This window comes from Cryptotermes secundus, unplaced genomic scaffold (assembly GCF_002891405.2).
Source record: "Cryptotermes secundus unplaced genomic scaffold, Csec_1.0 scaffold1250, whole genome shotgun sequence".
NCBI classification, from domain to species: Eukaryota; Metazoa; Arthropoda; class Insecta; order Blattodea; family Kalotermitidae; genus Cryptotermes; species Cryptotermes secundus.
In genome coordinates, this window is record NW_019731591.1 from 1,998 (window position 1) to 20,038 (window position 18,041).

The window sequence follows — 18,041 nt, forward strand, 5'->3', positions numbered from 1 at the left end:
GGAAACTGTTGTGCTTCCATATCGTAGTTTCTGGTGGTTACCTAGCAGTCCCTTCTATGCGCATGTATATATGAAGTGCTGGGTTGTTCTGTGTGCTGTGTTATGCTGCATAATATTAACTTTTAGTAAGTTTTATAGAAGGACATGCTGCACGTGAGACTGTGTGACCATCTGATGCTAAATGAAGTGCAGCAGAATGCTACAATATAATATTATTTTGAAATAATAGCTAATGACCAGATTTGGGCTGATACTCACTCTTTCCTGTTCATTTTTCTTTATTTGTTTCTCTGCTTTATTTTTGCCAGGTCCCTTTCCATGAAATTTATGAGACAGGTATCTGAAATTAGAAAGAGAGACAACATTAGTCACTGTATTTTAGGATCTTACAGAATGAGACCATGTTTCCAAGTAACAGGTAACAACCTTTCATTCTGAAGTTTCAGCCAGAAAATAGGGGTATGGTCCATATATAGTTCAATCTGTTATTTTGTGAAATGATAAAAATATGTAACATTCACTTTTCCATCACAGCTAACTCATACAGCCAACAGCCAGAAATGGGAATGTTATAGCAAGTTAAAGTCATAGGGATTGAAATGATTAATGCAAAATATTTTAATAAAAGTACAATGGAATAGTAATAATTTAAAGGAATGTTTCTTCTTAGTTCATGCAGCCTATCTGCAAAATGAACCATTCTGCCACATTCTATGCCTACACAACAAAGTATTTACACACTCAAATGTCACAATGTGTCGGCTAGTTACAAACTGAGATACACAGAATGGAAGAAAAGGAAGTCAGAACAACAAATATATATCAAAACACTCTACTGAAAGCATCTGAGGTGGAAGACAATAATCTCACCCCCCATGACAGGGTAATCATGATAGTGCTGGTCAGCAGAGGGACCCTAGAATTTAACATGGGCTCTAGCCCACTGGGGGGGGGGGATCCTTTGTATTCCCAAAGCTTTAACTCTGGTAGATGTGAAGGCATCCTCTGTGAGCAGAAAAATCTGTACACAGATATGAAGGAGGATCAAACTCAGAACCTTCTGAATGGGTATAACAGTTTACCCCAGGACCTTTCTCTTAAGGACCTACTACCACACAAAAATTTAGTACACTATATTAAGTGGCTCTAGTGTTGCTCCCACCTCAGTGACCATGTTAATATGGCTGACGCTAGACAACTGAAAGAACATGCTGAATGGCACGATGACAATACAGAGTTTCAGACAAAAATCCATCAGTTGGTTCACACATGATGGTGAGGATGGCACACACGGATGATAAAGAAACACAGTGGTCCCATGATCTTGTCTGTTTCCACTGAAAAGCTGCTTGCTCCTTGGAATTTGTTTCTTAAAATGCCAATTACTGTGGGAACTTCTCTAAAGAATGTAAGAAGGCAGTTCCATTGGACAGGCTACCTTCTGCAATGTGGCTTATCTTAAAAACAGATATGCTATTATCTGTGCTAACCTGAAAGCCTCCTTTGCATTGAGCATATGTCCACCAGCATCTATGTAGTCGAGTTTGACATCTTGTTTGTAGTCCTCCTCCTCTTGAAGTCTGAGGTTAGACCACTGTAGCACTCACAACGCCCAAATTTTTCATCATCTCTGGAAAAGATAAAGCAATGCTGTATATTAAATTCCTTAATTAATCTTGGCCTCAACAGTAGACGAGCTTGCTTACTTTCTCCTGTCTTGACCATCGTGCACACATCCCTAGTACTCAAGTGGCTCAACCCCGAGAGATGAGACGAGACTTGCATTTCAGTTATAGAGGAGATGACAAACTATTCAAAGCTCAGATATTCTTTACCCTTCAAAATCTCCTACCCATTCCATAATCAGAGCAAGTGGCTGATCTTTGTGCCCACGACAACTCTCTTCCCTAAGGTCTGCTGTGGAAAAGACTTAACAGCTACTGGATGACTTAATAGGAATCAAGTGGATATGATAAATCTGCATATGCTGATACACTGTACTCCCTCCAGCTTCTGTGCAATAAGAAGCTAACAGAAAGTACACACCACAGCACCGAGAACATCTGTCCCTACAGCTCAGATCTTAAAGAAGGAAGAGCTGAGTTCCCCATTAGTAGGCACCTCTCTAGATGCCAGAAGATTACTTGTCTGCTCATGAGTGCAGTGCAGTGAGAAGGCCCCCCTCATGACCATTCTCTCTATGTCCTCTATTCTGAATCTGTGATTCTCACATCCTCTCGTCAGACAATGCAACAAATAATCTCAAGACAATGGTAACACAAACAGGAAGGTAGCTCCATGAAAGTGACAGCTCCTTGTAGGCCAAGTCACTCCAACTTCATTGCCGTGACATTTCAAGACAATATAAACCTGTATCTAAATTGTCGGTTTTGAGAATCAGAAATTATTTCCCTTTTTCTTCCACCTATACCATGCATCAGATCCAAACTAAACTTCATACGATCTGTCCTACATACCAGGCAGTGGTTCACAATATGACCAACAGAAATAACAGTAGGATAAGTACCACACCATGCCCACCCTCAGGTTCAGTGAGACAGAGCAAACAGATAAATCAACTACAATACAACTTCCCCATGAAAATGTGAAACAAATAAGCTTAGATTGACTCAGATTGCAACAGTGACAGGACAAACACAGAATGAATGAACAGTAAATCCTATCTGGAGTTCTCATTTTTGTATGTGTGTCTGCATACACGCCACTGCTGTAGAATTCACTCTTTCTTTCCTGCCAGCTCATACATGTGTTACTTACTTGTGTGTCTTATCCTCAGTGGAGTATTTCTGATCTTGGAGTTGAGCAAAACGTGAAGCTGATGGCTTATTCACATCCTTGTGCTCTGTATAACCCTTACTGACTGCAACTGCAACTCCTACACCTACATCAGGTTCCACGTCCAAGATTGGTACTTCAGCAGTCAGCAGTCCTCTCATGAGTAGTGGAGAGCATAGGTTTGTATTCAAACCTGCCACAATATGTCTATTTATATTTTAACAAATGTTAACATAGTATAAAAATCAACACATGAACCTTTATTCAATTCCCCATTTTATCCACTACTTTTTATAGCAAAAACATAACATAACACCCCTTCATGAATCCTGACTGCTCTTCTAATACTATGCATGCAAGAATGATTCATAACACAATGGAAATTAAATGGAAAATTAAAAGCAGTGAAATTATTTTTTCCACAAAAGAGGAATGTGACCTATGTATGGGTGTCTACAGTCCATAGAAAGACAACCCCAATTTTGCCCTCTACTGCATATAGGCATTCATAATACAGGAACCTTCCAACTGCTACGTACATTATTAACCCGTTGCCGTGGTTCGACGTGTATGTTTCGTCAGGGNTGTACATTATTAATTAACAATGCTAGTTATGCATAAGAGACTTAAACAAGACACCCACTTAATGCCCACCCCTTCAATGTACTGATACTGTATTGATTATACGTGCTAATATTAAACAGTAACGATTAATGTGCTTGAATTAAGATCCCTAAGAAAACTGCAGTATACAATTAAATATGGTACACCATTTCTGAAATCCTTAAAATATAAATGTACAATTAAAAGCAATACAAAAGTCTATGCTGTACATAAAGAATCTGCAAATGACCCGCCAATCTGAACTTCTTTCCAAGTTCCATGTTTGCCCTCTTCTTCCTGACGTTTCTTCTCTTCAATGATCTCCCTCTCGAAGTCCTGTAATGTAAATTTTGTATGAGATTAGCAAATTCACAGCCAAAAAATTACCAATTCAGAATTAGCTTTGTGATAAACCAAAATGTGAATCCAAACTTGCTCTTACTGAAATATGAACTGCTTACCCACCAAACACTGCACAAAAAATTACTGCACTGTAAAGTATCGACTATACTGTGTAGGATGTAAGCTTGTGACAGCAGTGGTTTTGAGAATTCTGTCCTCTGGGATATAATGCCGTGTAGTCTGTAGAAAGTCAACAGACATTTTGGAGGAACATGTCGCCTCCATCTTCAGGGTTGAAGAATAAACAAAGTAAGAAACCAGCAATGGCAGGTAACAAACAAAGTCAGGCCTGTATATTCTAAAGGGTTCTGACGATGGTGTATTACAAACGGAATTACTGAGTTTTTGGACTTTTTCCATCACCCGGTACCACAGAAAACAGAATACATGTTTCAGAAACTGGATCTGTTGCTGTCCTCAGGGGAGGGGCAAAGTTGGGCCCCTTAGAAACAGCTAATCTCAATCAGGTCCAGTGATTGAGATTAGCTCTTTCTAAGGGGCCCAAATGAATGCAAGGCCAAGCTTCCTATCTGCTTCATGTTGGTTTCTTGCTTGTTTTATTCTTTGACTCTGAAGATGCAGGCAACATGCTCCCCTGAAACTTTGGATGATTTTCGATGGACTACACAGCATCATACCCAAGAAGTCAGAATTCTTCTTACTAAACTGATCATCCTGAAACTTCTTTGCCAAAATATATCTGAAACACTTTTTAATATCACAATGTTTTAAAGTTAGAGTTCTATTAGAAACAAGGTTATATAATGAGGATACCAGCCAGGCTGTGTTTTGAGCCGGCATTCATAGCTAGTGTTTACCTAGTGAAGGGTGAATTTCAGGGCCTGCTATTCCGCCTTTCAGCCATCAAGTCACAACATATATAGAGAGTGCTGACCTAAGGCTGCTGGCCTTCTCAGACTGAGTGAGTGATCACAGTCATGCTCCAGCCAGTTTTACCATGCTGCCAATTGTCTTGCACTTCACACTTCTAGAACTACATAAAATTTAACAAAACTGTACTCACCTGGAACATTCCCAGCTTCCACAGCACCACTGTCTATTTCATGTCTCACTTTAACATTCTCCATTTCACTGGGATCGCCACCTGCAGCATGTCAACTTCCCCCTAGAGGAGCAAGACCCAAGATCATGAGCCCACTGACTATCCGGTTCTATATCTTCAGCTCTCAAAGGTTTACACCGAATCTTCCGTACCTGGTAAAAACACTTTACTGTATAAACACGTAACGCCTTACATCATGATACCAGACCATCATCACAAAACTTCAGAACAAATATACCTTAGTTCGAAATTTCCAATGAGTTTTTAACATTTACCAAAACAGATTTCTGCATCAGATATACCTACATGTGCTACAATGCTAAAATCTTAGTGCACAATATTATAAGGCAGGCATATGCAACAATGGCAACGCCTAGCTTCTATGTGGGTGTGTTCTAATTCTAGTCTTTTCATATGGTATTTGGTGAGGCATATGTGTGTGGAATAGCTGAATACAGGGAGCACACTAGTTTGTTCCTTTTGCTTTTAGGCCTCATATATTCTGGTGGAATACACTTAATATTTTATGTTTTGTTTATTTTACTGTACTACTAGTTTTGTTTATGATTCCGTTTGCTTAATTTATTTTATTGTTTGATATATTAGCTTCTTCTTTGACCACTCTTGGCCTGGTAGTTTTGTTATAACTAGTCTATTGAGGGCAGCGTGCTTCCCTATCATTAATTATTAGATCACTCTCTTTGATAAGGCCTGTTGATCACAAACAATCATAATTCCTTGTTAATGGAAGTTTTCTGCATCTGCCGGACGTCCGGGCTTCGGTTCCTTTTTGCTCTAATTCGTTGTCACTTTTCCTGTCTAACGTGTTCTCAATTGTATTTTGTTTGTCGGCTGGTTGAAGTTATTAAGTAGCTCATTGCGGTTTGCAATGGTAGGTACTGGAAGAGCATAATTTACTTTTGGCTTCCTGTCTTTTTTCCGACACGATGAGAGCACAAGAACCCATTTCCCTTTTTTGAGTTTCAATTGTGTCGAATTCTCGTTGTGATGCAAGTAACATGCGTCTGTACTTACGGTCCCATTGGGCGTATTTATCTTTCCTTGTAGCAGTTCAATAATTTTTTGTGCTGAACTGAGTTGTATTAAAGTCTTTTGTAGTTCTACTTTAAATTTATCGCAACAAGCAGACGATACTTCACTTGTTTTACTACTATCATTGATGATCATTGATGAAAACCAGTATGTCATCAGCGGTCATCAGCATCAACAGGTGTACCAACCACCACATTTGATGGGTGATTGGCACACCAGGGAAACTGCCAACCGCAATTTCCGCAGAAATAATCGCCGATTTCAAGCAGGCAACTGGTTTCCAGATTAGCAGCCGCACACTGAGGAAACTTACGTTTCATTAGCTGCTCACATCATCTTACGTGTGTTTGTTCGACGTAATGCATGATTGTATTTGATTTGTGTTATTCTGGTCCGTCACACTAACAATTACAAAGATAAAACAACTCCGTCCAGTGTGATTATTTAAGTTTTACCACAGTTTTGCCGCCACAGGCGACACAAGTTCAGCCCCCGTCAAGAAAGACGATAGAAGTGACACGAACCTACTTGGTTTATAAATTTTAACTTAAACAACAAAGTTTTAAAAATTTTGATATACCAGGAAAGCTGCTGTGATTGTGAAAAAATTGGATTTTGTATATATTATGTATTCCAGACATTGTGTGTGTAGCACTCAGAACACATGTTGTGATAGTAGTTTCCAAATAAGTATCGATGTTCCCTCTGAAGATGATCCGTAAGGATCGAAACATGTAAGGTTGCTGAGTTTTCAAGTGGTAAAACCAAAATAGTCACACTGGACGGAGTTGTTTTATCTTTGGCATGATTGTATTTTTTAATTCCGTGCAGTTACCTTCTGCAGTGGATGCCAAGAATACTGATCCTGTCATAATGTGGTAATTGAGACCAGTTGAGACAGCGTTAGAAGAGAGGATGACGACATTGCAGTGAATTGCAGTTCACTTATATTCGGTAGACAGAAGCAAACATTATAATATGCGATATGCAAGCACAGGCTGACACTCCATAATGTGAAGCTTAGGTCATGGTGAACACAGCTCTGTGCTCTATGGTGAAAGACCTGGCTTCTGTCAGTTCATAAATTTACCACTTAGTTGTGTGTAGGACAGTGCCAAAATGTGGTAGCAGTTTTCAGCGCATGAAGGAAAACTGGGAATCCCATGTGGAGTAAATAAAGCAGCATCACACAATGAATTGGAGACATGTTTAAGCTCACAAAAGAAAGGCTTCTGGGTCAGAAGAAAACAGCGCTGGACTGGAACTAAGAGCTAAGGTTGTTACAAATAGTCGTGGCAGAAATTAGGAGACCGGGTTGGAGTGGCCACATACTTAAGATGGGCAAAAAGATGGTAAAAATGAATGATCAAGGCACAGAGAGCAGAAGAAATGTTAGAGCTTAAAAAAAAAAAAAGACATGAAGAATGCAGAAGAGAACTTTTATTCTTACTGTTACATGGAGGATTGAGGCTGTGGGCTATCACAGGTAAGATCAAATTATAAGGGATGTTAACAACAAACCTAAGTATATATTTTATCTTAAATCTTATTTTTATTAATAATTTATACATAAGTATTTTCAACACAATACTTCTTTTATACAGAGATATTTATAATGTAGAGCAGTGTGTCTACTTCATTAACCTAACAGACCTCTTGTCATATACAACACTGGCAATCATTTTATCTTATGTACTTATCATAAATATACTGCTTTGTGTCTATACAAGTGCTTCTTTTGGTGGAGGTGGCTTTTCAAATTCTCCCAGCTCTTCATCATAGTAAGCACCTGCACGCCATGGTCTCAACTCCCATGGCACCTGATCTTCCATCTTCGTAAGTGTCACCCCCAGATCTTCTAGTGTTGGTACTCCAGGAAGGACAGTGTCAGTTGTATGTTGCTACAAAAAGCCCTTACTATCAACAGACATGTAAAGTATTTACATGCAGAAAATCCTGGAGGAGATACTGAAATGAATCTAGACAACTTCATATTTCAAGGAATAAGATAATTTTATATCCCATTAATAAACAATTAAAGAAGGCTCCTCCCATAGTAAACTCTGAAGGTACAATGGCACTAATACCAAAGCATGCCATGAAATCCTGAGCCACTTGCACCAATTTCACTGTCCTAATAGTACTGGGTGATGTGTACATCACAAAGATCCCCATTACATAAAATCTGAGGTGTCCTGCTTCATCCCTCTTGTAATTTATATTCTTCCCCCATGCTAGATTACATTTCACATCCATACAAAACCACTGGCAAAATTAAAATCTTATATATCTTAAGCTTGGGTGTTTTGAAAAGTACATAAAATTTAATGAAATCCACAGTTTTTTTTTGGGGGGGGGGGATGTCAGCCACCAACTGGGCTACTGTACCAGCCCTGGGTGTTAGATGATGAGTGTGGAGTAGTTGGTGCAATGAGAACTGGCAGGGGAAACCACTAGCCACTTTATCTCTGATCCCTCTGAAGGGCTCCAGAGACAGTCTGCATTGGCAGTAAAGAGGGAAGTCTCTGCCCCAACTGAGAAGAACTGAACCTCAACTGTATGCACATCAGATACTATGATAATGGAGATATTCCAGTTCACTAAATTCTTTTCTGATCTGCAAGTGATAATTCTTTTGTGGCAGCTAATGTAATTTTTTATGTCATTCACATGCCTGTTTATGGACACAAAATTACAGGTATAAATTGTGTTTACACAGGCATAATAAACAATGCTCTTACCAATTCTAGTCCTTCAAAGTGCAGAAGACCAATAGGCCACGAAGGTGATATATTCTGTATGCACCACGTCTTGGCTAAGAATATAGGGTCAAACCGCATGTCATACCGGTAGTAACCCCATTTACTATCCTTGCGCATTACTGCAAAGAACCAGTCAACAAGATCTCCCAGAAGGTAACGCCTGGGCCTGATGGAGAGAAATAACACAGAATTAGTCAAATGTCAAAATAAGATTACTAAATTTACATATTTATTACAATGTAAAACAAAACTTAAAATTTGGCAATATTTGAGCGACACACAGTATTTGACATTATTCCTTCAGGATGTCTTTAAAATGCATCCTGTCAGTCTTTGTAGCTACATTCAAATGACAGCAATTTTCTACTATTTACAGAAACTGCACCAAAATACCACTTTAACTTTACATCCTCTTTGATGTAGATTAATAAATAAAATGCATTCTTTGATCATAGAAGAACATAAGACTGCTATCTTTTGATGACAAGATGAAATACTTGCACAATCTAAGCATAAACTTAAAAATATCTTAGAGACACAATACAATTATTCAGGCAGAGCATTCAACCATGTTTCTGAAATCACGCCAGCCAACACTGGTCACATATGCTTTCCACTGAAATTCATTTTACCAGAAAATTCTTCATATGGTTCTTTTACGACTACTACTCATTAAAATAATAAAACAAGCTGTCTTTAGAGGAACTACTTTCAATTAATTGCTTCCATATGCAAGGGAATGTTAATGGGATTAAATTCATAACTAAACAACTTTGTGTTCAACACAAAGTTTCCACTAGTATGTACTTCCACTACATGAAAGTTCTAATTGTAGTCTTCTGGGTTGTAACACCATGTAACTCTTTTAGCTGGATACCAACATTTCAGAACATGCTACCTCTCTCTTCAGTGTTTAAGTGTGGAGGATGAGGCATTGGTTTGATTACTTATGCTGACTGCAAGGAACATGGTCACCGACACCCAAGGGAGGATGTAAGGAAATGGAGTCCAAGCCAGGCTAATGGGAACAGTGGGTAGGAAAATGGTAGTTTGAAGGGGCACATCATGTTCTTTGGCACAAGTGGGAAATGGATTTGTGAGAAAAAAACAGCCCTTTCTGTGGCTCCTATATGGTTTTCTCATGTTAGGTCTCAGTGATCACCCTTCTCGCAATGTGCCAACATAACAGAGACAATTCATCAACTTACGCTCTTCAACCCTGAACACAGAGGCAACATGCTCTTCTGAATCTTGATGCCCACCTACAACACTACATGGTGTCACATGCCAGAAGAGAACAATCTGAACAGTGAAGAAAGCAGTCTTCTGGGCTTTGGCGCCGTGTATATGTGGTGTTAACCGACGTTTCGGAGGAACGTATCGCCCCCATCTTCAGGGTTGAAGAAAAAGTATAGGTAAATCTGCAAGCGACAACACCGTGAGACACGGTAACGCAGACTGAAGAGGATACCGTTAGAGCAGAGAGGGAAGGGGATGAACTGCGAGTAAACAAGTGAAAGCAGTGGTGTGGGAGGGGTGGGGGAAGGGAGCCGGGACCAGCGTGATTTGTGTAGGGGAGAATATAGCAAGGTTAACTGGCTGGGCTTTAACTGTGNAGTTAAAGCCCAGCCAGTTAACCTTGCTATATTCTCCCCTACACAAATCACGCTGGTCCCGGCTCCCTTCCCCCACCCCTCCCACACCACTGCTTTCACTTGTTTACTCGCAGTTCATCCCCTTCCCTCTCTGCTCTAACGGTATCCTCTTCAGTCTGCGTTACCGTGTCTCACGGTGTTGTCGCTTGCAGATTTACCTATACTTTTTCTTCAACCCTGAAGATGGGGGCGATACGTTCCTCCGAAACGTCGGTTAACACCACATATACACGGCGCCAAAGCCCAGAAGACTGCTTTCTTCATAGTCACCGCCGTGAAAGCCTCAAATCTTACAATCTGAACAGTCACTGTTATGAAAATCTGAAAAATTATACAGGAAAAGTTGGAATGCAACTTCAAAGATGGATGTCGTCACCACGTTTGTTATTTCTAACCCACTAAAAATGTTTCACACAAAATATGTAGCTATTCCATATTTCATATGCCTCACTTATATGGTTCATCAGTTATGATCTCCAAATATAAAAGTAAAAACAGATTATGCACAGGTACCATGCTTTTAACTTTACAGTTAACACAGAAACAGGATCAACAAAGTACTTTCAGTACATCACCAAACAAATATTATGAACCCTACAATGAATAATTAAATGAACTTTAGAAGTTTTCAGGGCTGTGATGTCAGTACTGAAGTTGACAGAACAGAAAATTATGAACGTTCGGATGGCTTCAGATGATAGTAAGTTAACAACAAGTTTCACGGAAATTGGTTGATTCCAAATTATAGGCAAGAAAGACATTATACCATTACTAGCTCTTTTATAAAATGAAAATTATGTAAAACTGAATGCATTATCATCTAGAATGAACAATTACAAAAGCCCATACCCTACAGCTTGGTATGTCTTGCCAACAGTATCTGGATCCTTGACAGCATTCACAATTGCTGCTGCTACATCGGACACAAAGACAGGCTGCTTTACTGTCTGCTCCCCCTTCTGCCAGAGTGGTACAGCTCTCATCTGGTGGCGCAAGAATTTAGTATACGAACTGCCAACAGATGAAAATTTCACCTATATGGCAATGGCTGATTCAAAATAATGAACTTTACATCTATATCCAAAACAGTATACAGATTTGAGGTTCTCACAGTGGTGGTTATGATAAGTTATATCTTCTGGGGTATAATGCTATGTAGTCCATGCATACTGCATGCTGGCTTATTCTTCAATCCTGAAAACAGAGGGGACATGTTCCTCTGAAACACTGGCTGACTTCCAGTGGACAACATGGCATTATATCCCAGGAGACAAAGCTCCTCAAAACACTGTAACATCAGATTATACAGTATTCATACAAATCTAAGACTTCCTACAATCAGAGATGAAAGAAGAAAAATCAGAGAAAAAATTATTTTGTTCTGTACATAACTTCAACCTTATTCATTGCCACAGTAACATTGAATTTTCACAGGACTGTATAATTATAGATTTGTTCTGTAATGTTTCACTACCACAACTTCATCTTATGTATCATATCCTTTTAGGACCACCACAAAAAGCTTCTTCCCACATTAATTCATTTAAAATTTTGACATCATGTGTCCCTTTCAGTGTGCATATTCATCTTGTGTTGAGTGACTAATACAATGTCCTACAGTGTTCATTCTCCAAATGAGAGAATGGAAAATATTACTTAAAGAGGAATTCTGTAATTTACAGACATACTGTTTTGGCAGTTAACTCAAGGGACAGGTCTAATATATAGCTTGAACAGAATCCACTTGGCAGGATAACATTAAGATGGAAAAATATTTAAAATATGATATGGACCGAAATGGTTAAGAATCTTTATCAAAAGCTTTTGGTGTCTGCTTATTTGGGCATTGCTACCAGAAACTTAAGCAGTTACCCTACACTCACTCTTCTATATTTAAATACAAATTCCGGCAGCTGCAGTTTATAGTCCTACTGAACACAAAAACTTAAAAATATTGTATGTCCAAAAAGTATCCGACGTTATTTTTTTCCGCTATAAGTAATGACCAAAGGGGTGGGCAAACTGAGCGTAGTGGTAGAAGGGACTTTCATGTGCATGAATGATTTTTTGCTGACTCGCGTGCCAGATGCGTCTCTGGCTGCCAGATAGCGAAGTGGCGTAACGCGTGTTCGTCACATTCTCGTTTCGCTCAAGATGACAGAACGCTTGGGGCAGCGATACTGCATTAAGTTTCGTCAGAAACTTGGGGATACACAAGCGGAAACAGTTTGCAAAATTCAGCAGGCTTTCGGCAATGATGCAATGGGGGTCATTCAAATTAAAGAGTGGTTTAACCGCTTTAAACATGGCCGTATGCCAGCGGACAGTGAGCAGCGTTCCGGGAGACCGTCAACGAACCAAAATGCTGATGTCATTGAAAAAGTGCTGACACTGATCATGGAGGATCGTTGTTTGGCCATCCGTGAAGTTGCTGATGAGGTTGGGATCAGCAGAGGTTTCGCAAACACAATTTTAACTGAGGATTTGGGCATGCGAAGAGTGGCGGCAAAATTTGTGCCCAAGCTGCTTCCGCCAGAGCAGCAACAACTCCACCTTGAGGTTGCGCAGGACATGCTGGAGTGCACCAACAGGGATACTGAGTTCCTGAAGACCGTGATCACTGGTGACGAGTCGTGGATGTATGGATATGACCCGGAAACCAAGGTCCAGGTGTCACAATGGAAGCATCCAACATCCCCGATGCCCAAAAGAGCACAACAGGTTCGGATCAATGTGAAGGTGATACTGGCTGTTTTTTTTTTATTACCGGGGTGTTGTACATCATGAGTAAGCACCACTAGGCCAGACTGCCAATAAGGAGCACTACCAAGAAGTCCTCCGCCATCTTCGTGATGCAGTTCGGCGCAAGAGACCGGAGCTGTGGGACGGACGCAACTGGCAGCTGCATCATGACAACGCCCCAGCTCATTCATCGCACCTGATCCAGGGTTTCCTGGCCAAGCACGGCATTCCGCAGGTTCGCCAGGCTCCCTACTCTCCTGACATGGCTCCTTGTGATTTCTGGCTGTTCCCAAGATTGAAGACACTGCTAAAAGGCTACCGTTTGGACAGCCGCGAGGACATCATACAGAATGCGACGGCGCAGCCGCACGCCATTCCAAAAGAAGCCTTCCAGAATTGCTTCCAGCGATGGAACGACCGCTGGGCTAAGTGTGTGGAGTCACAAGGGGCCTACTTTGAAGGGGATTAGGTATTGTAACCACCCAGATACAGAACTTTTTTTTCCCGGCCCAAGGTCGGATACTTTTTGGACAGAGGAGTATATGTACTTCGTTTTTCCTGTTCATATGACTTGCTTTAGTTCTCCTAGATCTGTGGCTCTCAACATTGTAAACATAATGCCCCCCACTTCAGTTAACAGAGAACCCCAGCACACCTGCACCCCCCTGAAATATGGCATAATAATCTTATTTGAAAATTTTACTTAAAAATAATTTAGTAATTTCAATTTGTATCTGTGAACTTAAGCTTACATCAATAAAGAATATTTTTATTTTAAAAAATCTTACATGAATAAACAATTATTTTTACTCTAAAAATGATGAAACAGACTTAAGGTTATATGACCTGCACTGACATTTGAGTTTGCCTAAAACATTATCAATGTAACCACGAATGCTGCTGCCTACTGGGATGGATTTCACTGTGTACATTGTGTGCTACTGCATTGTAAAAATCAATGAATCCCAGAGTTTGACAGCAAAATTGCAATTCTGTGCATATATAGGATGAAAAATATTACTGAGTCAATACGCTCTAGAGCTCCCCCTGGCGTATTTTGTTTTTCAGGTGATAAAGTATGATTGTAAGACTATTTAAAATCAATGCCATGATTTATCTATTGTATAATACCATTTGATTTGCACAATACCTACATACTCCATAGGTTTACCTTACTTTTAAGGCAAAGTTTTCAGAATGTTTTAAGTCACTTTTAAATTGAAAGTCAAACTAACTTCAAGGCTAGTTTCCCAAAAATTTAGGTGCACTGTTTTGTTGCTATGCAACCATTAAGGTTTTATGTTCATCACTATTATGTTGCCAGGCAACTACCTGATGCACAAAGTGATATGCAATGTGAATGCAGTAAATAAGAGCAAAGATATGTGATGGCACATCCTTTCATTTTTAAAATTGGAATTAAATGATAAGAAGCAATGTATATTTACAACATTGTCATAATAAAAAATAAGGTAAAAGTAAAGCCGTCCTTGTGCTAAATTAACCAAGAACCACACCATGAAAATGTAGTGGTATAATGGAAGTACAGCTCCACCATTCTTGACCATGAGCGGTCTGTTTCATGCCCTGGCTGCTTTACCCCCAGGGAAAGAGCCCCAGCATCCATTGGATAGGTTGGGAGGGCCCCAGAGCTGATCTGGACACTGTGGAGAACAGAAAAATCTCTTGCCCCTTCCAGAAATTGAAATCCCAACTGCCTAGCCCATAGCCTGTATTATGCTGACTAAGAAATCCGAGCTCCATCATAATAAAAGATTGAAATCATTATTTCAGCACAGATTTTAGAGTTTTCAGAAGAAAAAATCTATTAAGAAACAGGCATATTAGGAGTAATAAAATCATTTACCGAAGGAAGCGATCTTCTTGTCCATATATTATGGCTGGTTTTATGATTATAGCTTCTGGAAATTCTTCCTTCACAGCAAGTTCTCCGTAGTACTTGCTTCTCAAAAATTTGGAACCAGTCTTGATAATAATAGGCTGCAATACAGAATACACTTTATATAAGATCAGTCTTATTAACTAGGTGCTCATGAAAAAGTATTGGGGAGTGGAGGTATAGCAAGCAACATTTTTAACCTCAGCAATAGATAAGAGTGGTCAGCTTCACGCCCCTGCCACTTTACTTCTGAGGAAACAGCCCCTGGTACCCGCACTGCATAGGAGGCTGGGAGGACCCTACAGCTGGTGTGGATGTTATGCAGAAGAGAGAAATCTCTTGCTTCTGCTGGGAATCGAACCCCAATTTCATCATCATCCAGCCCCAGTCACTAAACCAACAGTGGTTCTGTGGAATGTTGTTTCTTCATTTTCTTTTCAATCAAACAAATGATTGAGCTATAATCCCCTCCTTACTTGATAATTACAAGCAACTATATCGTACACAGTTTCCCACCAAATACAAAATTAAGAACTTAATAATTATATGTACTTTCAGTAAAGGTTGTAATGCAAAGGTATGGTTTTTGTATCACTGTGATAACATTTCTGAGAGTATGGAACCATAAAGAATAAAGAGTATTCCACTGGCAATATTCTTAAAAATTAAGGTTTTACATATTACCAGGTGACCCAAGCATATTAAAAATTTACTGCCATGCTGTCTATTATGTTAGCACTTGCACAATTGATGTGCATTTTCCCTACAACCACAGCTACTGTCAACCTGATACAAGTTACCTTGCACTGTGAATTCCTTTGAAAATAATGTATCTATGGACTTTATAAGAACTGGAAAAATATTTGTTTTTTTCAGAAGTGGAATTCTGCCAAGCAAAAGAAAATGCATCAATAAGCATTCAATGAAGCTATACATCAGTGATTGAGTTCTCTGTAAAATACAGACCAACTGTATATACACTAACATGGCAGACAACATGACAGTCTAAAGTTACACGGGTCACCTGTTAATACATTACCACCATAATAAATACTGTACACAGATGATGGCACATGAAATAATAGTGAGAAAGTTGCAGTAACTGCACTGAAACTTTCAATGAACATTCCTTGATACAAGATTTTCCCTCATTTAACATTCAATTTCACAATACAGGATGGTACACAGATGACACACTAAACCTGCATGCAGGAGGTGCTAGGTTGAATTCTGGTTGGGACACTGGCTGCTCTGACTGAGCTCTGACAGCCAGGAACACATTCATATTTTTAATGCAAATAGTACCTCACCTTTGGGTTGCTGGTAGCATTCAGCGCTGACACATGGATAAATTTTTCGACTCCTGCTTCCTTAGCTAATCGAGCAAGAGTTCTTGCTCCTTTTACATGCACATCATCAAATGTGAAGTTTTTGGTTTCCCAGTCACGTCCAACCAAGTTGATCACAACATTGGAATACCGAATTGCTTTTTTAATTGATTCTTCATCCCGTAAATCATATGGTGCAAACAACACTTGACCCAAATCACCAACCAGTTTCAGACGAAGAGCATCATAGTGATCACCACGGTATGGTAAAATCATCTGAAACATGCAGCATGTCATACACAATAAATTGGTGATCCAGATCAAAACAATCTCAGACAAGGTTTTTTTTTTCCTCATAAAAAGAAGGCTTCCCATTAGTGTATGTAATGATATATCTTTCAGAAGAAAATGGATGGAAACTAAGAGCTTTATTATTAAGTGTTAATCTTTTCACTTTCTCACACTTAGGTTGGTAAGGCATATAAATTAATCTTAGAAAATATTTTGGATGAGCTACTGTTCTGTGGCACTCTAGCATCAAGCACACTTTGAATTCCTTTCAAAAACTGAATGTACATAATTAGATATAGGGGCTGGGATAGCGTAGTTGGTATAGCGACTGGCTATGGGCTGGACAACCAAGGGGTCAGAGTTTGAGTCCCGGTAGTGTCAAGAATTTTCTCTTCTCCACATCTTCCAGACCCAGGGTACCAGGGACTCTTTCCCTGGAGGCAAAGAGGCAGGGGCATGAAGTTGACCACTGACCTCCAACTAGTGTCGAGGTCAAGAAAATGTGGATCTACACAACCACTCCCACATATGCCTTCATGCCATAGTGCTTAAACCAAATTTACTTTTTTCCTTTTTACTTAATTAGATATTCAAAGAATGCTTTCTTTGGCAGGTTACAGAAAACAACATGATAGAAAAAGGATCACTTTAATTTCCCCTATATTAACAGCAAAATTTTCTACATATAAAAGGCAATTACGTCTAACAATAATCAAATTTAATGTGTGCAGAATGGCCACAAATGATTTCAATTGCTAGATTATAAGTGTCATATGAGTGCACAAAACACAAAAGTTAACTGAACAACCCCCGAAGTCATAACAGATGACACATTATGAATAAGAAATGCTTCGAATTTTCATAAATTTTACCTGAGTTCCTATTTTTCCAAGACGATTACAGACATAACGACCTAGAAAACCGGTTGCTCCAAATACAGTTGCAACAATGCCATTGAAACTCGATCGTCCACCTGTGCCTCTTTTAAGTGCAGATAAACTTGGATTTCTTATGGTTCGGACATCAGTGGAATATGTTGCATGAAGGCAAGTGATGCTTGCTGCAGCACCAACTTGGTGCTCTAAAAATATAAAGAATAAATATTATCCAGTTTAAAAGAACATCTGTGATCCCTGGTAAGAGAGAAGCTTTGCATGTTTGAGAACAGGGTGCTGGTAAGAATATTTGTACCTGAAAGGGTGGAAGTAAGAAGAGAATGAAGAATGTTATACAGTAAACACAATTATAATTTGTACTCTTCATTATACATTGTTAGGGTAACCAAAATATATAAGAATTAAATGGGCAATGTATGTAGCATGAAAGGAGTGATGTGAAATGCGTTAAGAAATTTTAGTCGATAAATCTACAGAGAATAATTGGGGACAATGATATTAGAGTGCGGGTGCTGAATTTAATTGGTTAACTCCGAGCAGGATTCAGAAA

The 18,041-nt window shown here is 39.4% G+C and overlaps 2 protein-coding genes across 4 annotated transcripts in view; both read right to left on the reverse strand.

Annotated features, from left to right (window-relative positions):
- Nucleotides 1-229: 229 nt before the first annotated feature.
- Nucleotides 230-6,069, reverse strand: LOC111867252. 3 transcript variants are annotated; one of them, XR_004513316.1, is made up of 6 exons: nt 5,900-6,069; nt 4,826-5,016; nt 3,650-3,735; nt 2,779-2,989; nt 1,491-1,630; nt 230-340 (listed from the first exon to the last, which is right to left on the reverse strand). XR_004513316.1 is itself a non-coding variant. In XM_023856930.2 (6 exons), the coding sequence occupies exons 2-5, from the start codon at nt 4,832-4,834 to the stop codon at nt 1,531-1,533; spliced, it is 426 nt and encodes a 141-aa protein (XP_023712698.1). In that variant the 5' UTR covers nt 4,835-4,927; nt 5,900-6,069; the 3' UTR covers nt 230-340; nt 1,491-1,530. The 3 variants fall into 3 exon arrangements, 2 of the variants coding, with proteins under 2 accessions (XP_023712698.1, XP_023712697.1); XM_023856930.2 differs by having other exon boundaries at nt 3,630-3,735; nt 4,826-4,927; XM_023856929.2 differs by having other exon boundaries at nt 3,630-3,735.
- Nucleotides 6,070-7,445: 1,376 nt separating this feature from the next.
- Nucleotides 7,446-18,041, reverse strand: part of LOC111867249 (NADH dehydrogenase [ubiquinone] 1 alpha subcomplex subunit 9, mitochondrial) — a 10,853-nt gene continuing 257 nt past the window's right edge. The window contains exons 2-7 of the mRNA XM_023856923.2: nt 17,468-17,676; nt 16,287-16,580; nt 14,944-15,077; nt 11,184-11,345; nt 8,659-8,845; nt 7,446-7,818 (exon numbers count right to left, since the gene is read on the reverse strand). Coding sequence (XP_023712691.1) covers nt 7,639-7,818; nt 8,659-8,845; nt 11,184-11,345; nt 14,944-15,077; nt 16,287-16,580; nt 17,468-17,676 — 1,166 coding nt within the window. The 3' untranslated portion in view covers nt 7,446-7,638. The remainder of the gene's footprint in view (nt 7,819-8,658; nt 8,846-11,183; nt 11,346-14,943; nt 15,078-16,286; nt 16,581-17,467; nt 17,677-18,041) is intronic.

What these genes read in the sequence shown, in the direction of transcription:
- LOC111867252 (XM_023856930.2), bottom strand. An exon ending in GTCATTTGCAGATTCTTTAT is followed by an intron (nt 2,990 to 3,629) that starts GTACAGCATAGA and finishes ATATTGTGGCAG; the next exon opens with GTTTGAATACAAACCTATGC. An exon ending in ACTGAGGATAAGACACACAA is followed by an intron (nt 1,631 to 2,778) that starts GTAAGTAACACA and finishes TATCTTTTCCAG; the next exon opens with AGATGATGAAAAATTTGGGC.